This window comes from Hordeum vulgare, chromosome 6H, assembly GCF_904849725.1.
Source record: "Hordeum vulgare subsp. vulgare chromosome 6H, MorexV3_pseudomolecules_assembly, whole genome shotgun sequence".
NCBI lineage: Eukaryota > Viridiplantae > Streptophyta > Magnoliopsida > Poales > Poaceae > Hordeum > Hordeum vulgare.
This window is the reverse complement of record NC_058523.1, coordinates 261465468-261492035: the sequence shown is the minus strand read 5'-3', so window position 1 is coordinate 261492035 and position 26568 is coordinate 261465468. Positions and strand designations below refer to the sequence as shown.

General features: G+C 51.6%; 1 protein-coding gene across 5 annotated transcripts in view; it reads left to right on the top strand.

Moving 5' to 3' along the window:
* Positions 1–26568, top strand: part of LOC123404741 (serine/threonine-protein kinase EDR1-like) — an 83867-nt gene that overhangs the window by 8673 nt on the left and 48626 nt on the right. Inside the window, exons 2-9 of one of the 5 annotated variants that reach the window (XM_045098688.1) lie at positions 9846–9924; positions 10017–10151; positions 10240–10443; positions 10849–11040; positions 11147–11385; positions 12082–12177; positions 12306–12395; positions 25833–25921. In XM_045098688.1, the coding sequence (XP_044954623.1) occupies positions 9877–9924; positions 10017–10151; positions 10240–10443; positions 10849–11040; positions 11147–11385; positions 12082–12177; positions 12306–12395; positions 25833–25921 (1093 nt within the window). In that variant the 5' untranslated portion in view covers positions 9846–9876. Of the gene's footprint in view, positions 1–9845; positions 10152–10239; positions 10444–10848; positions 11041–11146; positions 11386–12081; positions 12178–12305; positions 12396–25832; positions 25922–26568 lie in introns of all 5 variants that reach the window. The other 4 variants (XM_045098687.1, XM_045098686.1, XM_045098691.1 and 1 more) reach the window with 4 other exon arrangements.

Sequence of the window (26568 nt, the reverse complement as noted above, 5' to 3'; positions counted from 1 at the left end):
TGGCGCCATCATCAAGCACAAGGCTCGCTTGGTGGCCCGAGGCTTCTTGCAGCAGGAAGGAGGTGACTTCGACGACACTTTCGCTCCCTGGCACGGATGGAGTCCGTGCGACTTCTCCTTGCGCTAGCAGCCCAGGAGGGCTGGCGTGTCCATCACATGGATGTCAAGTCGGCATTCCTCAACGGCGACTTGAAGGAGGAAGTCTACGTGCATCAGCCACCGGGATTTGCGATCCCCGGCCAGGAGGGCAAGGTACTCCGCCTACGCAAGACTGTCTACGGCCTACAACAGGCACCTATGGCGTGGAACGCCAAGCTGGACTCCACGCTAAAGAAGATGGGCTTCGAGCAAAGCCCGCATGAGGCGGCCGTCTACCGACGGGGCAGTGGAGGAAATGCCCTGCTGGTGGGCGTCTATGTTAACGACTTGGTGGGCACCGGCATCAAAGATGCAGAGGTGGCGGCGTTCAAGGAAGACATGAAGGCCACCTTCCAGATGAGTGATTTGGGCTCCTCTCCTTCTATCTAGGGATCGAGGTGCACCAGGATCACTCCGGGATCGCGCTTCGACAGTCCGCCTACGCCAAGCGCATCGTTGAGCTAGCTGGGCTCACCGACTGCCACCTAGCTCTCACTCCGATGGAGGAGAGGCTGAAACTGAGCCGTGACAACACGACGGAGGAAGTGGACGCTACGCGGTACCGACGCCTTGTGGGGAGCCTTCGCTACCTCGCCCACACACGGCCGGACTTGGCATTCTCCGTCGGCTATGTCAGTCGGTTCGTGGAGAGACCGACGTCGGAGCAACAACAGGAAGTGAAGAGGCTCCTCCGCTACGTGGTAGGGACCCTCGACCACAGCCTCCACTACCCTAGGTGTCCGGGGGCGGCACACTTCGTCGGGTACAACGACCACGCCGGCGACATCGACACCAGCAAGAGCACGAGCGGGATCCTCTTCTTCCTCGGCAAGTGTCTCGTGAGCTGGCAATCGGCCAAGCAGCAGGTGGTGGCCCTGTCCAGTTGTGAGGCCGAGTACATAGCGGCCTCCACCGCCCGCACTCAGGCGCTCTGGCTTGCTCGACTGCTTGGTGATCTCCTCGTCCGAGACACCAGAACGGTGCAGCTCCTGGTGGACAGCAAGTCCGCCCTGGCCCTGGCAAAGAACCCTGTTTTCCACGAACGGAGCAAGCACATCCGACTGAGGTATCACTTCATCCGAAGCTGTTTGGAAGAAGGGAGCATCGAGGTGAGCTACATCAACACCACGGACCAACTCGCAGACCTGCTCACCAAGCCTCTTGGGAGGATCAAGTTCCTCGAACTCTGCTCCAGGATCGGGATGATTCGACTCTCCCACAAGACGACGTACAAGAGTTAGGGGGAGAATGATGGATAAGTCTATTTACTAGGATCTTTGTGGGGCTGCAGCACATGGTCCTTGTGGCTGTTAGTATAGAATCCTTGACCATCAAGGACTGGCAGTTAGGATAGCATCTTAGACTAGCATCTTAGACTAGCATCTTAGCATATGCTTGGCTGGCTAGCAGCCTATAAATATGTATCCCCAACCCCTCATGTTGGCATGGCATTGTGTGAGAAATAAACCAACGAAAATTGTGCCAACTCTCCTAGTGTCATCCACAACTATCAATGCTCAGGCTGAAAGGTCTAACACTCCGGAGGCATGACTTGGAGGATAGCCTTGAGCGCCATAAAATCCTCTTGGTGGGCAGTGTCGCCAAATTTGACGGTTTCCTAGAGACCATGTACCATCACGAGGAGGCTGAAATCCCTGCTATTAAGCTATGGGAATGGTGCGCTGCCGACTTCCTTCACCACATGCTAGATGCCCACCTCTGGTCCGTTATGGCATCGCCCAGGCCTCGGCTACGTAGGAGGGGAATGGTGACGATGTACATGCCTCTGTGGCATGCGATTGGTGCAGTCACCAATGGAGCTGGCTTGACGTAGATGTTAGGAATAAGCAACTTGTATTCCCATGAGGCCATAGGCCGGTATATATAAATGTACAGGTCGTGGACTATATGCAGGAAACCCCTTATATATTGGGATAAATACAAAAGGGTACATCACTTATATTATAACTCTAACACCCCCCTCGAACTCATGGTGGATGAACAACACTGAGTTTGGAGAGATAAAAGCCATGTTGTGCTCTAGTCTGGGCCTTTGTCAGGAAATCCGCCAACTGTAACTCGGAAGGCACATACTGAAGAGCAATAACCTGATCCTGCACAACAACGCGCACATAGAAAGCATCAACACCAATATGCTTGGTGAGCTCATGCTTGTGAGTTAATCACGTTGTCCTATACACGTAGGATTAGGAAAGAAAGCCAAACCGAATCCTAGTAGTATTAGGATACCTAGTCCTAGTCTATTTCCATAATCTCTTGTGGACGTGTATAAAAGGCACCCTAGGGGTGTTGCTTGTAACACCAAGAGAAAAACGAAAAGCAATACAAAGTTTGACAGGCTCGACACGAGCCTGTGGCCATACATCGATTCGTATCTTCGTGTTCGTTCCGCCGAAATCGTGTCGTGTCGATCGTAGCCGGTTAAAGAAACGATCCGGCTGCACACACACACGTACGTGGCTGGATATCCATCCAGCTACCTGCTTGCTAGCTTGCTAGCTTTGCACGTACGTATGTGTGCTGCTGTTCTCGTCTTTTGATCTACGGATTAAAAGCCAACAATTGGTATCAGAGCCTCGACGATCTACGATCTACGATGAAAGACAGCGACGCTGAGTCGGTCAAGTCCGGCAAAGGCGGTCCCAAGGCGAACAAGAACGGCGACAAGGTGAAGAAGGGCGGCAAGTCATCAACGAGTGGTGGAGGAACGAGCGGCGCCAACGTCCAGGCGCATCGCAACATCCCCATCCAGTACCTGATGCTCACCGACGCCAATGCACATAGGTCGCAAGGAGATAGCGACAACGACACGCACGACACAGGCGGAGATCTCGACGACAACATCGACAACGAGGCGCATAGTGACGACGATAATCAAGATGATGGTCATGTGACCGTGACTACGCCGACGACGCGGATGTCGATGACACGCCCGGGTCTCAGCCGTCTTCCTCAAGTGCATCAACACCGACACAATTTGTGTCGCCTCCTTCGCAAGCCACAACGGACTCCTCAGGGCCTTGTCGCTACAAGACCCTCAAGAAAGTCTACAAGTACACAAAGCCAGTTACGCTCGAGTACTCCGGACTATGTCTGTTCGGAGTTGAGGAGCCGGCGAACTTCGTAGAGGCGAGCAAAAGTCCTAGCTGGACGCACGCCATGGATGAGGAGATGAAGGCGATTGAGAGCAATGACACGTGGACTTTGGTAACCCGACCTCCAAACCAAAAGGCGATAGGTTTGAAGTGGGCTTACAAGCTCAAGAAGGACATGGAGGGTGCCATTGTGAAGTACAAGGCAAGACTCGTTGCAAAGGGCTACGTACAACGTCAAGGAGTTGACTATGATGAGGTGTTTGCACCGGTTGCTCGAATCGAGACAGTGAGAGTGCTCCTAGCTTTGGCAACACAAGAGGATTGGAAGGTTCATCATATGGATGTTAAATCCGCTTTCCTCAACGGCGATCTCATAGAAGAAGTGTACGTAGAACAACCCCTCAGCTACGAGAAGAAAGACGAACACGCTGAAGTTGACAAGCTCAAGAAGGCACTTTACGGGCTGATGCAAGCGCTAAGAGCTTGGGATTTCAAGTTAGACCAAAGTATGATCACGAACGGGTTCAAAAGATGTGCCCTTGATGATTTGAAGGACAGTCTACAAAGCACCGAAGAAGAGGTGAAGATTGAAGACGCGACCAAAAAGGAGTGTTGTCATCGAGCTACGGACGAGCCGACGACAGTAAAGACGGTCCATAAAATGCTGTAAGGGACGGCAAAGGCCATGCCAATGATAACAGTTATGAGAAGCAGCAATCGTGTTTGGGACCCAGGTCGGAAGTAAGGACATCGTGATTAGGGGGTGAATGTGAGTTAATCACGTTGTCCTATACACGTAGGATTAGGAAAGAAAGCCAAACCGAATCCTAGTAGTATTAGGATACCTAGTCCTAGTCTATTTCCATAATCTCTTGTGGACGTGTATAAAAGGCACCCTAGGGGCGTTGCTTGTACCACCAAGAGAAAAACCAAAAGCAATACAAAGTTTGACAGGCTCGACACGAGCCTGTGGCCATACATCGATTCGTGTCTTCGTGTTCGTTCCGCTGAAATCGTGTCGTGTCGATCGTAGCCGGTTAAAGAAACGATCCGGCTGCACACACACGTACGTGGCTGGATATCCATCCAGCTACCTGCTTGCTAGCTTGCTAGCTTTGCACGCACGTATGTGTGCTGCTGTTCTCGTCTTCTGATCTACGGATTAAAAGCCAACAATGGTTCACATGATCGCGCGCAATGCTAATAGCACCTGTACTATCAGATAAGAGCAGAGTCGGTGTAGTAACAGAAACACCAAAATCCTAAAGTAACCACCGTAACCAAGTCACCTCTGCCGTCAAAAGAGCCATCGCTCGCAACTCAGCCTCCGCACTCGAACGGGAAACTGCAATCTGTTTCTTCGTCTTCCAGGCAATGAGAGAACCACCAAGAAAAACACAGTAAGCAGAAAGTGAACGGCGATCTGAAGGATCATTAGCCCACGTAGCATCCGAATAGGCCTGAAGCTGTAAAGAACTGGAGCGAGGAAAGAATAGACGGTGAGAGATCGTGCCCCGAAGATATCAGAGAACACGGAGGAGATGACTATAGTGAACCGATGTGGGGGCAGAGACAAACTGACTCAGAATATGAACCAGATAAGAGATATCCGGACGAGTGACAACTAGTTAAACTAGACTGACAACAAGATGACGATAACGCGTCGGGTCAGGCAGGGGATCACCATCAGTAGCAGAGAGGTGAACATTGAGCTCCATCGGAGTCTCAACAATGCGCTCATCAGTAAGAGCAGCACGAGCAAGAAGATCCTGGATATACTTTTCTTGGGATATAAAAAAGCCATCAGAGGTAGAAGAGACTTCAATCCCAAGAAAGTAGCGAAGAGGTCCAAGATCAGACATAAGGAACTGCTCACTAAGGCGGGCCTTGACAAAGGCAATATACTCGGTGTCATCCCCAGTGATGACCATGTCATCAACATAGAGAAGAAGAAGAGTCCGACCACGAGGAGAAAGGTGAATAAACAATGCTGGATCATGAACACTGGCTGAAAAACCAGCGGTAATCACCACAGAGGCAAAACGCTCAAACCAGGCGCGGGGGGCTTGCTTAAGGCCATAGAGAGAGCGACGAAGACGACATACCATGCCATCAGGAACAGAATACCCAGGTGGTGACTACATGTATACCTCCTCACGCAGCTCACCATTAAGAAAAGCATTCTTAACATCAAGCTGAGAGATAGACCAGTGGCGTGTAGAGGCCACGAAAAAAGTGTACGAACAGTGGTCATATGAGCCACATGAGCAAAAGTCTCGTCATAATCACGACCATGCTCCTGCTGAAAACCACGAGCCACAAGACGAGCTTTGTGACGCTCAAGAGAACCATCGGAGCGAGTCTTAACTTTGTAGACCCACTTACAAGTGATGGGACGGACTCCGGGAGGAAGGGAAACAAGATCCCATGTACCAGTGCGTTCAAGAGCAGCAATCTCCTCTGCCATCGCAAACTGCCATTCAGGATGAACAACAGCCTGATGATAGGTAGTCGGCTCAAGAACAGCAGCACCAGCGGTGGAAAATCCAAAGCGATCAACAGGTGGACAAGGACGAGAACGCAAGCCATAAGTAGGCTGAGACGAGGATGACGACACATCCACAGAGGCATCCACAGAACGTGAACGACGAGAGTAACACTGAGGAAAAGATGGAACAATGGAAGGAGGAATCGCCAAGGTATAATCAGGGAGTGGCGACGAAGAAGTCACCGGAGATGAAGGTGTAGAATCTGGTGACATGCTAGGCGAGGAGACCGTGGAAGATGGTGGCGACAAATCGACTGGAGGTGGAGAAGCAGAGGGAGCGGAACGAATAGGCATAGGCTCGACGGGTGTGATAGCTGTGTCAGGAAAAGTGACGAAAGAGATATCCTCCACTGAAAAGGTCGAGGAAGATGAGCGTGGGTAGAAGGGACGAGACTCATCGAAAGTCACATCCCGAGAGATACGCATCCGACGACCGATAGGATCCCAACAACGATAGCCCTTATGCTCATCACTATAGCCTAAGAAGACACACTCAACAGACTGAGCGGTTAGTTTGGTGCGTTCGCGAGGGGCAAGAAGAACATAGGAAACACAACCAAACAAGCGAAGCATCGAATAATCGGGAGAACGATCAAAAAGATGCTCGAAAGGAACACCACCCTGTAGAGCAGCGGAAGGCTGGAGATTGATGAGATAGGTGGAGGTGGAGACGGCCTCAGCCCAAAAATGAGGCAGGAGAGAGGCAACAATCATCAATGCACGAGCCCTCTCAAGAAGATGACAATGCTTGCGCTCAGCCACGCCATTCTGAGCGTGAGCACCAGGACAAGAGAATTGAGAGAGAGTCCCTTGCTCAGCAAGAACACCACGCAACATCTTAGAGATATACTCGCCAGCGGAGTCAGCGCGAAACACATGAATGGGAGAAGAGAACTGAGTATGAACCATGTCAGCAAAACACTTATAAATGGAGAACACCTCACTACGAGAAGTCATGAAATAAAGCCATGTGTAACGAGAGAAGTCATCTATGAAAATAATACAATATTTATGACCCCCTTTCGAAGCGAAGGGAGCCGGACCCCATACATCGGAATGAACTAAATCAAAAGGATGCTTATACATTGACTCACTATGTGGATATGGTAACTGAATCTGCTTTCCAAGACGACAACCATGACACTCTAAAAAGAGGCATCTCCTGAGACAGACCCCAGAAGACCTCGACGAACTAACGACGACAAACGAGAACCACACAGATGACCAAGTCGATGATGCCACTGCTGGAAGGAACCAGTAGCCGAGGCAACCAAAGCGGAAGAACTGGCGATAGAGTGGGCAGCGGAAGGAACATGCAGGCAGTACAACTCCCAAAGACCCGCAGAATCACGGCGGCGAGGACAAGCCCCAACCAGAGTGTGCGTGCGACGGTCCTGGATAGAACAAGAGTCAAGGTCAAGGATGACACGACAACCAGAATCAGCAAGTTGACCAGCGGAAAACAGATTCATGGTAAGTCGAGGAACATGAGCAACATCAGGAACAGAATAAGGAGTGGTAAGATTGCCTCTACTAACGACAGAAAGGGGAGTACCATCAGCGGTGAGGACATGAACAGGAGAGAATCAAGCGCTCGAAGAGAGGACATAGTGGAAGAATTAGAAGTCATATGAAAAGAAGCTCCAGAGTCCAGAACCCATGGGGATGTACCTGACTGTGTAGAAGGTGGTTGCTCAGTGCGGGAAGCCTCAGTCACAGAAACCAGCAGTACCCGTCGAGGAAGAACCCGAAGCAGCGAGCAGACGCTTAAGTCTTAGAATATCCTGCTCAGTCAAAGCGATGGCTGAAGCTGTCGAGGTAGATGATGAAGTCTCCGTAGATGATGATCGCGCCTTGCGCAAGTGTTTCTTCTTCGTGTAGCAGTTGGACTCAATATGACCATCATTGTTGCAATAGCCACAATGTGGACGGGGGCGAACTGAGCCTCCAGAAGGAGTGGGCAAGAGCAGCGGAGCACTCGAGCAAGAAGGGGTCGGCGCAGCAGATGACTTCGAAGTAGCCTGAGCAGCGAGCACCGAGGGAACCTCCAGCAAACCAGCACCACGTAAGCGAGTCTCCTCAGCACGAATCTCAAAAAGCGCCTCCATGAGAGAGATACGGCCACGAGCAAACAACTGAGCACGCCGGGGCTCAAACTCCTTACGGAGCTGAGACAGGAACTCGTAGACGCGATGGAACTCCAAATCGGCTTGGACAGCCTGGCAACAGGGGCAAGTACAACAACCAGCACCGCGGAGAGAATCAAGCTGGCGCCAGATAGCAAAACTCTGTGCATAGAAGTCATCAACAGTGGAGTCACCCTGCTGAAGAGCATGCTCCTAACGGACCATAGAGGTATAAGGCATCATCCGAGGGCTCATAGCGCTGACGAAGGCGAGTCCACATCTCAAAGACAGTAGGAAGGCCCAGAAACTCGGAGGCAAACTGAGGCAGAACGCTAGCAGTGAGAACAACTGCAGCACGAGCATCGTCATCAAGCCACCGAGTGTAAGCAGACAGAGCACCATGATACGACTGAAGAGCCTCCTCATAAGCCAAAACCTTCTCATCATAAGCACGGATAGCGGCCTCATCAGCAACCTTAGCTGCATCCTTCACGGTCTGAGGAGCATCCGCAGGAAGAGCCGGAGGGATCGGCGGAGTGGGAGCCATAGGAGGAACCGGACGTGGCGGACATCAGACCTCGCCAGAAAGAACACCCCATAGGCGGATGCCACGCATGTGAATGCGCATGAAGCCAATGAACTCGGTGTAGTTAGTGCCATCAAAGATCACCGGACAACGAGGAACAACAAAGTAGCCGGATGCAGCAGACATTTTTTTTCTTTTTTTAGCAGAGAACCAGCGGTAGCAAGCCGAGCCGGATCCAATCGAGATCAGGACGAGATCGAGGCGGCGGCTGGCGGGCGCTGCAACTGGAGAACGAGAGCAGCGCTGGATCCGGCGAATACAACAGCAGGGGGCGACGAAATCAGGCGCTGGTTCGATCCTCAGGAGGAATCACGAGGGGAGCCGGCGACTTGAAGAAGGCCTGCGGATGGAATCTGGATCGGGAACAAGTCCAGCAGCGACGACCGAACCGGATCGAGGCAGGTCGCGGCGCGCGGGTGGAGTCCGGATCGGGAAGGGAGAGCAGGTCGCGTGGGTGGAGTCTGACCGTAGCGGCGGCGTCCAGATCGAGGAGTGACGGGAGCAGCCACCGGCCTCCAGATCGAGGGAGCAACCACCGAAACGGATCGGGAGCCGGCCGGACGAGGAGCGACGGGAGCAGCCACTGGCAGCGTCCAGATCGAGGTAGACGGCGACTGCGGAGAGACGAGATTGGATCGAAGCACGAGTTGCGCGTGCGAAAAAGAACCCTAATGCTCTGATACCATGTTAGGAATAAGCAACTTGTATTCCCATGAGGCCATAGGCCGGTATATATACATGTACAGGTGGTGGACTATATGCAGGAAACCCCTTATATATCGGGATAAATACAAAAGGGTACATGACTTACATTATAACTCTAACAGTAGAGAGGGTGAGCTGAACAAGCGAGGGTGAGATTGTATTTCTGTTGTGAGGTCTAAATATAGTACATAGACAAGTCGGTTGTTAAACCGACCCATACATGCAAAAGGCATCTGCATGTAATAGGCAAATTGACTACGCTGTCTACCTGCATATACTGCCTTACTGATTAAAAAAGTTCTAGCTGACCTGTACTAATGCACCAATAAAACAATACACACAAGGATTACAGCTAACACTAAGTGAAAATTAGGATTGCTTATATCATGGTTAATACCACCCATACTGTATATACACTGTTAGCTAGATGCAGCAACTCATGCTGCATAAGTAGGGTGCGTGTAACCATTGAAGTTTAAATAATACAAGCTGTGCTATTGGTATCTGCTCTTTCCTTTTTACTGGCCAAATACAAGAATTAACATTCTATCTCTTTTTAGCTTATGCACACTAAGAGTCAACACTCTGTCTAATTCAATCTATTTGTTGTACTCTTCCATTTGCAGACTGGTTGATCTGTATGATGACATTCATAAAATGATACTGTATTGTGACATATATTTGAGATGGATGATCTGCCAGATGGTGAGGGGCAATCTGATACACACTCTACTGACGCAAATTGGCTGTCCTCGCATGAAGAGCATAAGTTCCAATCCATTTCCTTGGCTAAACAGGACCACAATTCGGATTTGGCAGATTCTTCTCTTAACTGTATGAAAGGTGACCATTCATTTTGCGCTTCTCAGGAATTATGGTCTACTGGATCTTTATCGAGTCCAATACCTAATGGATTTTATTCAATTATTCCGGTAAGTGGATCTTATTCAAGGTACCAATTTGTTAGCACTCTCTCTGTACTTCTTTATTTATTTTGTATTATCATTCTGAACTTTGCAGGATAAGAAACTGAAGGAGTGTTTTGACGCCATTCCTTCTCCCGATGATCTGTATTCCCTTGGAATAGAGGGCTTCAAGGCTGAGATAATTCTTGTGGACTTAGAGAAGGATAAAAAGCTATCCGCGATAAGGCAGCTATGTGTAGCTCTGGTAAAAGGATTGAGTTCTAACCCAGCTGCAATGGTAAAAAAGCTTGCAGGTTTGGTAAGTTCTCTTTGAGATGAGATCCTTTACGCAATGGGGGACAATGATGTCATCTTCTTTTCTTCTTTAGAAAAACCGTCAGCTGCAATTTCTCTATGACCAATGGCTGTGTAAATAAATTACAAAACTCTTCCTACTTGGGACTGTTCAATTTATTGTTCTGCAACCATTTTAACTGACTTATTTATTCCTTCAAGTGTTTCGTGGATTCCAGTTGCTGCTTGATGTATAAAACAACTCATTTCCGAAGTGTAGATTATTTTTCTTGTTTTTCCGAGCCTGTACAGATATGGTTCTAATTACACATTTTAAAAGGCTGCCTTTAGTTACATTTCTTCCGGCCTGTACTGATGTGAAACTATTTACGTATTTCCGTGCGAGTATAATTTTTCATGATAATCGCAGGTTTGTGACTTCTATAAGCGACCAAACCCACAGCTCAGCCCTGCAAGAACTTCTTCTGAAGAAATTTTTAATTTCATGGAAAACAAGGGAATTCAATTGTTGGGGCAAATAAGACATGGATCTTGTCGGCCCAGAGCAATGTTATTTAAAGTCCTTGCTGACTCTGTTGGTATAGATTCTAAGCTGTTGGTGGTAAGTTCTATTACCTTCCCATTAGTGCGTCTGCACTTTGAAATGTGATTCTTCTCACTCGTGAAATTCCTGAACCCTACATTTCTATCTTATTTAATATGTGCAGGGCATTTCTGATGAAGAATCTCATGAACACGATGACTCACCCAAACATATGTCTGTTGTTGTTATGCTGAAGTCCATGGAGTTTCTCGTTGATCTAATGCGTTTTCCAGGACAACTAATTCCATTCTCATCCAAAGCTATAATCACATCCCATATATCTGCTTCTGGAGAGAGTGATTCTGCTGACTATGATTCTTGTGATTCTCCTCTTGAACCGAATAGTCCTTTGTGCTCTCAACGGTATGCTTGTGTATGCCCTTTTTGATATACCTGTTTCTGGTTATGGTTATTTATGGTCCCTTGCAGGGATCATATTATTGCTAATACTGCATTAGCAACATATGGTAGTATGATCTGCTCTATTTGACTTCAGCTTTGGGCGTAGAAATGCCTGTGCAAACTTATTTTTTTCAAGGATACGTCAAAGATTGACGTATAGAGATCATAGATAGAAAGTGCCTAGAAAGGCAAAACAGTTTTACAACTTAGCCACGGCTATCATAGCCATTGTTCAACATGCTGATTACTCACCACTATCCCACTCATCTACTCTAATCGGGAGCGATCCTGCCTCTGGCAGCAGCCCTGCCATCCTCCAGTCTTGTCCTTCTAACTCAATCTTATTGACAAGCTCACTTGTGGAAGGAACCGCTCCATTGAAGACCACATCGTTCCTGTGCTTCCACAACATCCACGCAACCAGCGCAATTACGGTCCATGTCTCCTTCCTAAGCTTTGGCCGTGGATTAATGGAAGTCCACCATTCCACCAGACTGGCTTCCGCGCTTGGCAACTTAAAATCATTGTCTTATTTGCCAGGAATAATTTATATTTCTAAACATCAAATCTGTAGTCTTAGAACTATATAATTGTAGCCTTCTAGTGCCTTGATATTGTTCCTGATAAGCACTATTGCCAATTTATGTCACTTTTCAGGCAAGAGCAAGATGAAAACAATAGGCCATTTAAAGTTCCGTCCCTAAGAGACATCATGCGCCGAACTTCAAACTCTATGGAGGGCAAATTGAGATGGTAAGCCTCAAATAAATATAACAATTTTCTTCCATCCTTCTGCATTCTCTTTCATTTTTGCTCCGTTTTTTCAGTTTTCACGTTTCAGAATTACCTTTTTATTTTTTTTCCATTTCATGGTCTACAAGTTCATCACATAGTGAACCAAATGTTGCCAATGCCTTATGTGGACGCCGTGGGAGGAAAGCTAATGAACATCAAAGAACTGCCAGTTCAAGGTTCTTAGTTTTATGTTTTTCTGTTTACACAGTAGCTATTGTCACCAATCTGGTAAATTTGTTCATTACATGGTTCTTTTAGTCTGTCTTGAGATCTCTTTTGCCGTAGTAATCTTGTGCACTGTCAAAGTTCCGTATCTTACTATTTTCTACCTCTAATATGCATGGTAGCTCCTCAGACTCCGTGCACCATGAGAACTCAGTTCTGCACATGATGGCACACTTCCGTAGAATGTTAGCAACTAAAGGTTATGGTTTTTGCATGCAGAGATTAGCAGTTGGTCTGTTAGAGAGATAATCATGTTCTATCTATTTAGCACTTCTAAGGGCCTATCTGAACTGTAGAAATTCGAGAATGTAGGGATAGGAATAACACATGATTGATAGGATCTTCAAAAACATGGGATTATCTCCAATGATGAGGTGTTTTTTTAATTAATATTTCACTGTTTTGAAACTTAGGAAAGAGTTTTTTTTGTTGTATATTATATGAAGAATTAGATCAAATCTATCTAGATATATATCTGCTTTTAATTTCCTTTTATTCATCGAGAAATCTAACTGGCAACCCAGATTGTTTCCGTAGAACTATCGAACCACTCAGTTGTCGCTCAATTCAGATCGAACGGTCGCGTTCCACCTAACTGTATTGATCAAACAACGAGCGATCCACGTCTCCCTCACGATGTGCTCGATGACCGAGTTCCACCGCGCGACGCCACCATCCAATCCTTCCGTGCGACGAAGCCAGCGTGCAGGCCACTCCGCCGCCACGCTCCAGTCTCGCTGACGTTAGCCAGACTCTCCATCTCCCTTGGCTCCACCCTTTCCTCTGCTTCATCTGTTGAGCTTGTCGTCCGGGCGTCTCCTTCCTTTAGATCCAGCCTGCAGCATGGCCTCAGATTCAAGCACGTGCTCTTCCCATGGCGTGCAGCCCTTGTATCCCTCACCCACATGTCCCCCAAGCGCACAAAACCGGCATCACCCAACATTCTGGCGGCCGAAGCGTTATTGATCCAGCGACTTGTTGGCTGCGTGCTCTCCCTGCCTTCGCTTTGCCTTCCGCACGTAACCGCCCCGTGCATCCCTATGCATCGCTGCCCGCGCGATGTCATCTAGCCACAACATCGAATCAACCGTGCATGCTGCCGTGTTGGCACAACACCTGGTACAGGCTCAAGTCCTCTACTACCGCCGCGTGTAGCACCTTGATACTCTGAGAAGCTTGTCGACGGGTGAGTGCTGCTATCATTGGTGCTGCTGTTATTTTCCATTGCCTGGTTGTAGAGCGCCTGTGGCAGGACAAGCAAAATTCTCCCAGTAGGTCAAACAAATTTCATGTGGAAGTCGAATGAAAAATGCTTCTGTACTGAAGCAAAATTGATTGGTCATGTGCTTGGCCATGACAGCGACGACCTCACCGCTGTTGGCTAGAATGTGCGTCTCTTTTCCTTTTTATTCTCATAACATCTGATTCGGTGTCCAGGTAAGGCCATGCATCTTTCTGTCTGCTGTTCTTGATTCTGAATTCTTTAAAGTTCTGATGATATCTCTTGGTTGCTGTACTAGGGGTTGTTGAAAAGCATACCATCGACAACTTCTGTGAAAATAGCGTGATAATGTACGTACCGGAGACCAGTCGCTGCTGGCGACTTCATAACCTACGTACAAAAACCATTGTAACTTTTGATCCCTAGAAAAAAGTTGTTGAAAAATATACTTACGGGAAAATAGCACAGTAATAAACGAACCTCATACCTGGATAGCTTATGTACAAACGTCGTGCTATTACCAAGGAGGGAAAAAATGTTGAAAAACATACCTCTGATAACTTATGTGAAAATAGCACGGCAATATACGAGTCGCATACCCGCTAACTCACCTAGAAACATCGCGGTATCTTTGACCAAGATGGAAAAGTGTTGTTGAAAAATATACCCCTTGTAACGTATGTGAAAATAACACTGTTTAGATATGAACCACGTACCCGATAACTTATGTATGAACACCGTGGTAAGTTTGACAAAGTCGGGAAAAAGTTGTTGAAAAACATACCCCCCTAACTCATGTGAAAATAACACGGTAATATATGAACCACATACCTGATAATGTAGGTACAGTCACCGCCGTAACTTTGACCAAGAGGGAAACAATTTGTTGAAAAAAACATATCCTCGGTAACTTACGTGAACATAGCATGATAATATACGCGCCACATACCTCATGACTTACATACAAACACCATGGTGCGTTTGAGCAAAGAGGGAAAAAGTTGTTGAAAAAATACCCCCGACAACTTGTGTGAAAATACCATGATAACTTGCATATCACAGGCGTGGTAACTGATATAGACCAGACGTGGTAACTTTTGAACCCAAAAAAGAAGTCGTTGAAACACATCAACATGAGATCTAGTTTCGAAGATCTTGTCGCCGACAAATCTTTTATGTGAAACGGTTTTTGCGTCGAACTGCTGGTTTGAGCCACAACACGTTTTAAATTTTTGGAGTAAGGAGAATCTAGAATGACATCAACTTTTTTGTGCTTAAGTGCAAACATGCATTTGCATATTGCAAACATGCATTTGCATATGGAGAAAGGTAGAGGAACCATTTTTTATGGCCCCTGATAACTTATGTGAAAATACCACGATAACTTGCATATCACAGGTGTGTTAACTTATGTAGCTCAGGCGTGGTAACTTTTGACCCCCCAACCAAAGTCGTCGAAACATACCAACATGGGATCTAGTTTCGAAGATCTCGTCACGACAAATCTTTTCTCAGAAACAAAAAAAATTCGTCGTACCGACGGTTTGAGCTACATAAAATATTGAATTTTTGGACTATGAAGAATCTAGGATCACATTAGTTTTTTGTCCTCTAGTGCATGCGTATGAGGACCTCTACCAGCGGTTAGACACGAAGGAAGGCGAAAGGGACATCTATAAGATGGCCAAGATCCGAGAGAGGAAGACGGGGGATGTTGACCAAATCAAGTGCATCAAGGACGGAGCAGAGCAATCTTTTAGGAACGGAGGGAGTAGTTGTAGTGAACTTTTCCTATAAATTTCTGGCGGTAAGTATGTTAGACCTTTCAGCCTGAGCATTGATAGTTGTAGATGACACTAGGAGAGTTGAGACAATTTTTGTTGGTTTATTTCTCACACAATGCCATGCCAACCTGAGGGGTTGGGGATACATATTTATAGGCTGCTAGCCAGCCAAGCATATGCTAAGATGCTATCCTAACTGCCAGTCTTTGGTGGTCAAGGATTCTATCCTAACAGCCACAATGACCATGTGCTGCAGCCCCACAAAGACCCTAGTACAGAGACTTATCCATCATTCTCCCCCTAAGTCTTGTACGTCGTCTTGTGGGAGAGTTGAATCATCCCGATCCCGGAGCAGAGTTCGAGGAACTTGATCCTCCCAAGAGGCTTGGTAAGCAGGTCCGCGAGTGGTGTTGATGTAGCTCGCCTCGATGCTCCCTTCATCCAAACAGCTTCGGATGAAGTGATACCTCAGTCGGATGTGCTTGCTCCGTTCGTGGAAAACATGGTTCTTTGCCAGGGCTAGGGCGGACTTGCTGTCCACCAGGAGCTGCACCGTTCTGGTGTCTCGGACGAGGAGATCACCAAGCAGTCTAGCGAGCCAGAGTGCCTGAGTTGAGTGCAGGCGGTGGAGGCCGCTATGTACTCGGCCTCGCAGCTGGACAGGGCCACCACCTGCTGGTTGATCGACTGCCAGCTCAGGAGACACTTGCCGAGGAAGAAGAGGATCCTGCGCGTGCTCTTGCTGGTGTCGATGTCGCCGACGTAGTCCTGTCGCTGTACCCGACGAAGTGTGCCACCCCCGGACACCTAGGGTAGTGGAGGCCGTGGTCGAGGGTCCCCGCCACGTAGCGGATGTTCCTCTTCACTGCCTGGTGGTGCTCCGTCGTCGGTCGCTCCATGAACCGACTGACGTAGCCGACGTAGAATGCCAAGTCAGACCGTGTGTGGGCGAGGTAGCGAAGGCTCCCCACAAGGCGCCGGTACTGCGTAGCGTCCACTTCCTCCGTCGTGCTGTCGCGGCTCAGTTTCAGCCTCTCCTCCATTGGAGTGAGAGCTGGTTGGCAGTCGGCGAGCCCAGCTAGCTCAACGATGAGCTTGGCATAGGCGGATTGTTGAAGCGCGATCCCGAAGTGATCGTGGTGCACCTCGATCCCTAGATTAAAGGAGAGGAGCCCCAGATCACTTATCTGGAAGGTGACCTTCATTTCTTCCTTGAACGCCGCCACCTCTGCATCCTTGATGCCGGTGATCACCAAGTCGTCAACATAGACGCCCACCAGCAGGGCATTTCCTCCACTGCCCCGTCGGTAGACGGCCGCCTCATGCGGGCTTTGCTCGAAGCCCATCTCCTTTAGCGTGGAGTCCAGTTTGGCGTTCCACGCCCTAGGTGCCTGTCGTAGGCCATAGAGAGCCTTACGTAGGCGGAGTACCTTGCCCTCAGCGAGCTCCCATGTGCGGTTTTGCTTGACCGCATCCATCTCCAACTGCATCACGGAGCACCATGCCGCGTCTTTCTCGGCCTCTGCAAAGACCGAGGTTCGCCGTCCTCACACGCGAGTTGTAGCTGCGCCTCCAGGTCGCGTGGCACCAATCCCGGCACCGGCTGGTCGCCGATTAGATTATCCATCGTATGATTCCGCAGCGGTTCGCCGCCATGATACGCGTCGATGCGCCCCTCGTCGTGAGTGAGCGGGGAAGCAAACTCCATCGGGCAGTGTTCTGCGTGAGCTGGTCTGATGAAGACGAGCCAGAGGGGTGATTGCTGGTGTTGGACTACGTGACGTCGCCGGCTGAGGTACCATCACCATAGCAGGCACCGGGGTCCATGGAGTTTTGGGGGCTGGGGTAGACGTGCTCGGCGAAGAGAAGCTGCTTGCTCCCCCGGCTTCCTTGAAGTGGACGCACTCGACAATGAAGTCGTCATACGTCGGCGTCGAGCCGTCGTCCACCGTCTTGTCCCATGCCCACCCTCGCCCTTCGTTGAAAACGACGTCTCGTGTCGTGCGCACACGCTGTGTCTTTGGGTCGAGGATGCAGTAGGCCTTCGAGCCCTCCGCATAACCGATGAAAACTCCCGGAGTGCTCCTTTCGTCGAGCTTGCCGATGTGGCCGGGCTCCTTGGTGAACGCAAGGCAACATAAGACCTGCAAGTGGGAGACCGCCGACTTCAGCCCATGCTAGGCCTCGTACGGCGTCCTGCCATCGAGTGCCTTAGTAGGCGAGCGGTTGAGGATGTAGACGCCCGTCAGCATCGCCTCTCCCCAGAAAACAGCCGACATTCCTCTCTGCTTGAGCAGAGCCTGAGCCATCCCCACAACCGTCTGGTTGCGTCGCTCGACGACGCCGTTCTGCTGCGGGCTGTACGACGCGGAGTAGTGGCGTTGGATGCCCTCATCAGCGCACTACTACGCGAATTCAGCCGCCGTGAATTTGCCGCCTTGTCGATGCGCATCACACACAGTTTGCGGCTGCTCTCCGCCTCCGCAGGAACCTGCGCGCGCCTGATGGCGAGCGTCACCTCTCCCTTGCTGCCAAGGACCATCGCCCACATGTAGCGAGAGACGTCGTCGACGAGCAGCAGGAAGTAGCGTCGACCTCCTGTTGTGGCTGGCGCCATCGGGCCGCATAGGTCCCCTCTGCACGAGCTCCAACCTCTTCTTGGCCCGGAAAACCGCCTGCTGGGGAATGGGGAGTCGCCTCTGCTTCGTTAACACGCAGATGTCGCAGAACTGCTCCACATGGTCAAGGCACGACAGGCCTCGCACCATCACCTTGGCACTTAGACGCTTCAGGGCCTCGAAATGAAGGTGCCCAAAGCGCTCATGCCATTGCCACGCCTCGTTGTCCCGACGGACAGCGAGGCAGACAGGTTGTGCCACCTGCACATCAAGGACGTAGAGTCGATTTTCACCTCTGGGTACCTTGGCGAGAAGGCGACGCTGGCGATCCCAGATGCGTAGGACTCCATGCTCAATCAGCACGCGTGAGCCGTTCTCATCCAGCTGTCCCAAGCTGATGATGGAGTTCCTTAGCGCGGGGATGCAGTAGACACCGGTGAGCAGCCGGTGCTCTCCCGTCTTTGTGGTGAAGATGACGGAGCTGACGCCCTTAATTTCGACAGTAGAGGCATCCCCAAAGTTGACGGAGCCTCGCGCTTCGGAATCGAGCTCGGCGAAAAATTCGCTTCGACCGGTCATGTGGTGGGTGGCGCCGGTATCGAGGCGCCACCCCGCAGTCTTGTCCTTCGCGGAGCCATCGCCGAGAAGAGCGTGCGCTTTTGTCTCGTCGAGGTGGAGGAGAGCCTTTGCGGATGGTGTCCCTGAAGGTAGCTCGATGCTTGCATGCGCCATGAACAGAGCCGTCTCCTCCTCCGCCTGTGCGACGTGAGCCTGGCCGTGTAGTGGATGTCGACACTTATTGGCCCAATGGCCAAGCCGGCCATAGTTGTGGCAGCGTCCAGCCGGCTCTGAAGATCGCTGGTTCGGCCTTCGGCCCCCTGGATCTGCGCCAGCAGTGCGTTGTATGCCTGCACTTGGGCGTCATGCAGCTGAAAACAAACAAAGCAAGGAGTGAGATTCGGCCCGGTTAACTCTTAGCCGACCCGATTCTCAGGGGCTACACCTAGTGGGTGCGCTAGCGCGCCCCACTAAAAAAGAACCAACGTGCAAGGCAACAATGAGATTCGGCCTGGCTAAATCTTAGCCGGCCCGATTCTCGGGGGTTACACCCAGTGGGTGCGCTGGCGCGCCCCCATTGATGCAAAGACAAGAAGAAAACGCCAAACCAAGACAACTGAAAGGCGCAGGTTTGAAATGTTACCGCGGTTCGTCCTTCAAGGCGTTCCGGGTGCATTTGGCTATCAGGGCCGCCTGCGCCACCTTCTCGCGGCTGCGGGAGAATTCTGCTACTAGCGCCGGGATGCCGCTGAGTGCGGCGCCTGGAGTCAAAGCTGCGCGTTCGGCGTTGGCCACGCGCCAGGTCTTCATGGGTCGGCTCTCGAAGTTGAGGCCGGCTCTGGACGCGGACAAGCCGCGATTGACTACGACCATGGTGCCGTCTCCTGGCGATGGGCTGGCGGCCGGCTCCCTCGACGCTTCGGCCGGCGCCGTCTCCGCGGCGGGAGGTGGATTTGCCGTCTCCGGCACCTCCATTGTCATCTCCGGCACGACGTCTACATCACAACTTCAGGCGCGTCGGGGATCACGTTGAGGTCCCCTGGCATGGAGGGCGCCGGCTCGGCGGTCTTGGCTGTCCCGGGCGCCTCTGGGCGGTTCTGAGCCGGCTCGCCGACCGGAGTCTCCGCACGTGCCTGAGGGGTGGGGTCGTGCCTCGTCTTGGACCGCCTCTCCTTGGCGGCCGGCTTCTTTACCCGGCTGGGTTGGGATCGGCCTTCGGTCGCCTTCCGAGCCGCCTCTTCCCACGGGCGGTGTTCTTCCTCGACCAGAGCCTTCCTCCTTTTTGGCAGCGTCAGCGGCAGACCAGGCGGCTCGCTCGGCGGCGGAGGCGGTATCTTCCTCCGCCTCCTCAACATCCCTGCCGAAAGCAAACCAATGAAGCAAAGAGAGGAAAAAGTGTTCCCTTACCCAGTAACGATGGGCACCGCCCTCCTGCCGGTGGTGGCTCGCTGCTTCTTTGCGCCGCCGCCTCGGCCTCCAGCCGGAGGTCTCGTTGCGGCACGCTTGGGAGCCGGCTTTGCAGTGGCAAGCTTCTTGCCCTTCTGCTGGGCCGCTTCGCCCTGCGCTGCCGTCTCGCCGGCGGCTCGACGACCTTGTGTCAGGGGAGGGCTGGAGACCTCCTCCAGGTCCTCTTGGCCCTCTCTGAAGGCTGCATCATGCAGAGGAGGTGGCGTTTCGTCATCATCCGTCCAATCGAGAAGAGTCGACTTAAGATGCTCACCAGCCGGCTCGGTGCCCTCTGACTCCGTTGCATCTTCCACGTCTGCGGAGGCGGAGACCTGCGGCTCCACCACCCATTCATCCTCTATCTCGGCCGGGTCCGACGCTTCCACGTCGGCAGCAGGCTGCTGATAGATCTGCAGGCGCTTGAACAGCTGGAGGGCGGAGCCGCCATCCGGTGTCAGAAAATAAAAAGTATACTTAAGATAAGAAAAGAAGATCTGGGAAAATGCTTACCACCCGAGCCGGATAGTTTCGGTCGTAGGGGGCCATGCCCCATTCCCAATCTCCGCCTTCGTCCATGTCGGCGGAGGAAATCAGGTTCACGTTCCGGGCCACCATGCCGGCTCGATAGTTCTTGGTGGAGAACCGGCAGGGGTCGTGCCGGCCGCCCATCTGGCACATCAGATGCGGCCGCCGCTGCAGGGGCAGGACCCGGCGTGCTACCATGGTAGCGAGCAGATCTTCATGTTATCGAGGTGGGCGCATATCTGCGCCACCTCGCTGATCGGCTTCGGAAGGTCGCCTTCCAGTTCTGCTTCGCCGTCGGCGGAGCGATGGCGAACGGAGGTAAGTTGATATAGTCGCGGGAGGGGTTGACGTTCTTCACATAGAAGAACCCCTTCTGCCACTTCTTGACGGAGTACTGCAGCGGCCGCTGCGGGAAGTCGGACGACGTTCGGTTGTGCACCAGCGCGACGCTGCAGGGGGTCATTGGCTTGGGCCCCTACTGCTCCGCCGCTGCGGACTTGTCCGTCGCCACAAACTGTTGCTTGAAGAAGAACAACTTGTGCCAGAGGTCCAAGCGGGGTTCAATCCCTATGAACCCGTCGCACAAGACGACGAAGGCGGCGAGCTGGAGAATGGCGTTGGGAGCCGGTGATGCGGCCGCAGACCGAAGAAGGACAGGAAGCGAGCAAAGAAATCGCTCGCCGGAAGCCCGAAGCCGTGGTAGAAGTGTTCCTCAAACACCACTACCTCCCCCTTTTCGGGAGTCGGGGCTGCTTCGGCGCCGGGCACCCGCGCCGCCACGAGGTATTCTGGGGGCATCACGCGGCGGTGACGAAGCGCCTCGATATACTCGGCGCTAACCTCGCTGCCCACCCAAGCGCCTCAGAACTGCCCCTTCTTAAGGGCGTCGCTAGACATGGCGGGTGGTGGCGAGGACTGAAGCGGAATCATCGGCGGCGAACGGCGGCAGTGGCCCGAACTGCGGTGAAGGCGAGCGGCGCTCTCTTCTCTCTCTGGCTTAGGGAGGGAAGGGGTGTTCGTGCGGGGCGAGAAGGGGGCGAATGGCCTCCTCGACGCCCTCGAACCCCATTTAAACCCCCGCAAGAGATCGTGGGGTGGGGATTCGGTGCGCATGATCCCCACCCCCTCCGATTATTGCGGGGGCATTTACGTTCTTCGGTGCGCATCCGTCGCGGAGCAATCCGCAGAGGATCCGCGTGCGCGAGGGCCGAGGAGGCGTCGTGGCGGGACCCAGGGCGCAAGCCCCATCCCGTCACCTGTACAATTGATCATAACGCCAGGCCTGGCACGTGGCGGGGCGGCGCTACCTGCGGCGAAGCCGAGGCGTCTGTTGGAAGCCAGCCGGCTTCCGACCCGGCGTCTCCTGCCACAGACGACCCATGAAGAGCATCAACAAGGAACTCAAGCCGGCGAGCCCTTCCGCTTTGAGGCGGCGGAACTCCCCTGCTTCGGGGACTACTGACGGGGGATAACCCCGGGGTAGGCTCATCGAGCCTACTCCTTTGCACCCAAGAATAAAGGGAGTCATCAGCTTCCTCCAGATGGCCAACTCCCCCGGGCCGGCTAGGAAGCTCTTGCCGGCTAGGGGCGAGACGGCAACCCCTCCTGGCCGGCTAGGGAACGCCTGCCGGCTAGGGGCGAGACGGCAACTTCAAGGCCGGCTAGCAGGCTAGACAGCCCTAGTCGCATCCAATCCTAGGCTGTGACGGGACTCTATGATTAAAGGTGAATACACATCAACACGGGTACAAGGTTGGGACGCACGACAGATATAGTGTCAGCGGCCATACTGCTGACCTAGGCCAACTCCGATCCGTCAACCCTGCACAGTACTGGCCCGTCAGCACCCACTTCATTACCAAGCTTGGCGTGGTAACAATGGAGACGGCCGTACCGGCTACCCATGACGAATCTCGCAAGACAACGCTGGACGTACACCACGTGTCCTGCGTCGGCCTTACGCGAGAACTCCATTGGCTGGCCGACGGGTCCCATGGCCAGATGGGACATCGCAGTCGGCGAGCCCCTCCAACGACAAGATCAGACTACCGTGGGCCCCCTGGCCAGCCGGGTCCCTCTTTTGTACTTTTATCCATATTGTAGGTCGGTGGGTTCGTGTATAAACCCCCCCGACCCCGCTTCATGCAGAGGGTCGGCCAACGGCACACACACACACACACCCATACAGGAGAGGTAGACGCGAGCCGGCTGCTCCTTCTTCCTCCTCCGTTGAACAGCTCAAGGAGCACACTGTAATCCCTTTGGTGCATCAACCATTCCGGCAGGACTAGGGGTGTTATCTCCCACGGAGAGCCCTGAGCCTGGGTACATCGTGCGTCTCTCTCGCTTGTACCAATCCCGTTTCCGGAGCCCGCCGGTGTCCTTCGGTTCCCACCGCTCATGTTTAGCCTACCCATGCCTGATGTCGTGAGTAAACTCCGACACTCGTCAACACCTGTACCTCGAGAAAAGTGGTGGTGACGGTCTTGTTTCCGTTGTCCGTGTCAAAGACGGAGTTCTCGTTGTTGAACACGGACTTAGGATTGATGTAGCGGTAAACGTGGCCTCAAAGTGTTGGCACATATGCGAAAGTGATTTGCAAGGGTCGGTTGTCCGGGGTTGGGGGCCTAGATCCCCGGGGTGGTCGGATTTCCGGTGCTATTCCAGATTTCCATGGTTGGCTGAATGTCTGGGGGTCGGGGTATCTGACAACGGATGCGACATGTTTGAACTCGTAACCGAAGTGCAAAAGAAAATGTTTGGGCCGAAGTGATGCAAATTGTGGTAGATCCACTTGTACAACATTGGGTCCATGGATAAGATCCAACCAAAATCACAAGAAGCATCAAATTGCTCAAAATTGGGCTATTTTTGTGGAGATATTCAAAATTGGCAAGAAAAATTCAAAATGAGGCTTGAAAATGGAGAGGGAGGAGATCCAATACATAGCAACCGTGCTCATGATACCAAATTATGCGGGGCAAGCCACTAGGGTGGCTCTATCTTCACGAATTAGAACTGGATTTGAGAAGTAACACAAGGATCAAGGCAAAATAAACGGAACACAAGAGGAAAATCACTCGTGGGACAAGATCTGCATCAATTACTCCTCAAGATCGAAGTCAATATGAAAGGTGCATCTTAGATCCAAGAACAACAAAAACAAGGGTAGTTCTTCCCCAAATCTCTAGGAAAGATGGAGATCTTGAGAGATAGTTCTTCACCTTCTAGGAAGTGAAGGTCTTGAAATTCGTAAGATTCTTCCCCAATCAGGAGGCCTTGATCCTACTAAGAGGAGATAGACAAGTGAGGGCACAAGGGACATTTCCTGTCATTTGCACAACTGAAGATCAGGAGGGGAGGTGGGTGGGTGGGTGGGGGGGCGGAGGTGGCGGAGATCGTGGTTGTCCATAGAGCAAACCACCCCAAGCCTGAAGTTTTTTTTTTTTTGGGGGGGGGGGGAGGATCCGAAGGCTTGGATCTCTTGGGTATCCAAAGAGCGTGCTACCGGCTGGGGATTTCGGGCTCTGTCTTCTCTCTCCTTATCATGGGCTTGACGTTCCTTCCTCGCTCCGATGTTGTCATCGACATACCTAATCACACGTAGAGTTCCACTTTGAGCTAGTAGCCATGTCTCATCCACTTGCATAGGAAGCTCATAGAGAAGTGAAGTCACCTAAGTTTCAATAGCATGTGTGCGAGCTCTGGACGAGCTCTTGTCATCGGTCCAGTTGGAGCTTGTGGGGTTGATGATGGGTTCATGGTGTTGTCCATGGGATGCTTTGCATCAATTTGGATTTGTGGAACTCAAGGTATGACAAATATGCCCAAATGCACATTTGAATATTTTTATATCGTCAAAAGTGTGAACAAAGTGTAGTTTTGGAATCTACAATTACTGAGTATTCTAGAAATATATTTCATATGTTTTTGAAGATTAGATGATTTTTGGCTATAAGAAATGGTTTTAGAAAATAGTAGGATATTCACACGTGGTGGATTTTGATAGGCCAGTACCGTTTCGTTTTGATGATTAAAACATATCCTCTTACTAGAGATCGATGGATAACTGCCACCGTGTACGCTTAGGTAATCTTAGTGGATCAACCGAGGACGTTGGTTGAAGGATCAATTGTATGGCATACCTTTGCCGATATAAGTGGTCTAATCCTATGCGTCCTCTATGGATCCAACCTTTGATAGAAAAGGGATCAAAGGCTCATTGGACTGGTCTAAAAGGCCGCTGACGTTGAGGAAGAAGATGGTGGCGCTCGGAAGTGGTTGTTGTTTGTAGTCGTTGGGGAGGTTGAAGGAATAGCGGATGTGCTTCGTGGTGTCAAGGCGATCTCATTCCTGGCCGTGACGGCATCAAGCTTGTCCTTTGGCATTGGAGATCGTTGGCTAGAGTTGTCGGGCGGTGGGCATGCACACGGGACATCGTGTCTTCGCGCTCTGGCTAAGAGCTCATGCGAGCAGAGGTGTCAGTGAGATTCACAAGGATAGAAGGAGAAGAAAGAGGGAGAAATCGGGGACTGGCTCACCTTGTAGGCGGCAGGACCTTCGTTGGAAGCCGAGGAGAAAACGGGGCTCCATAGAGCAATTTTGCTCGACAATGTGCAACACTTCGACGAGCTTCTGGGAGGAGAGGAGATGTGGTGTAGGGGTGCTCGGGCTGTGCTTTTCATAGCAAGGGGAAAGTGGTGTTGGCGAGGTGGTGGAGACATAGGGGTTCATTGAAGTGCACTGAGTAGATGAGTGATTGTGGTGGAGCTTCTGCGTGCTTCTCATGTCATTTGTGGTCCTAGGGAGTGCCGAGAGGCGGTATTGGTCCGTTGGTTGGTCGGAGGCCTAGCCATTGGGAGGTTGGGGATGGTGTGAAACTGAGTTAACGCTACATGTAACTAACACAACACCATTATCCGCTCACTCACTTTGATGGTGAGCTCCGCATGGCCCTAACCGCATCACACTGCCCTGCCATTTCCAGATTGCGGCTTTTCATCTAAAAGCTGACCACAACATAGGCTAATCTTTAAGCAACTAATATGTCAGGCAGACGATCCTTAATTTGAGTTAAGTGTCCCATTTTTTTTCTCTGAGGGTCTTGTTTGCTGCTTGCTTTATCTTCCGTCCTATATTATTTATATCAATTCTTCTCTGCTATATATAGAATCTGTAACTGCTTTGAAGATTCACAATGGATTTAGATTAAGATGTGTTTATTTGTTCCTGTAGTCCAGAGCATCCATTGTCCAGAGCACATGGGCGCTCAAACTTGGGCGATAGACAGTACAAAGATGGTGTAGCTGTATCAAGGTACCTCAGTAAGTTTCTATTTTATTAATTTGTTAAGTTCGAATCAACAAATAAGAAGATAGTTAAATAGCTCATTGCCATGATTTAAATGAAATGCCTGAAGAACGAAGCTAGCACCATTTCTGATTGTTCAAATAGGCCAAGTAATGTGAATATAAGACTCCCCTACCCTCCCGCGATGCGCCAGGGGGAAACCCTAGCCGCCCTCCCCTTCGTCCCCGCCTCCCCGCCGCCACCGACGAGCTCTGTCGGGCAAAGCCTGGTGGGCGCGGTGGCGGTGTGGCTCTTCTTCCTCCTTTGCTCGTGGGGCGTCAGAGCGAGGCGACTTCCTCGACTGGTGGCGGTGGGCGGCCGCGGGGCTCATCGATGCGGCGGCGGGGCTCGCGGGGCGGTGGGGTGTCCGGCTGGTGGCGGTGCGCCGGCGTCTTGGGTCTGATGCGCGGCAGGGCGGCTGCGGCGCTCCCGTCACGGGAGGTGGCACGCGGATGGCTTCCTGCTGGACCCGGCCAGATCTGGTGATGGGGGCTGTTCGGTGGTGCGTCCCCGGCGGCTCCGACACTTGGAGCTTGCCGGGCGACGCGGGTAGGGCAGCAGTCGGGCGTGGCCGTTGCTCCGGCCGTGGGGAGGCCCGACGCTTGGTGGTAGCCTCTCGGTG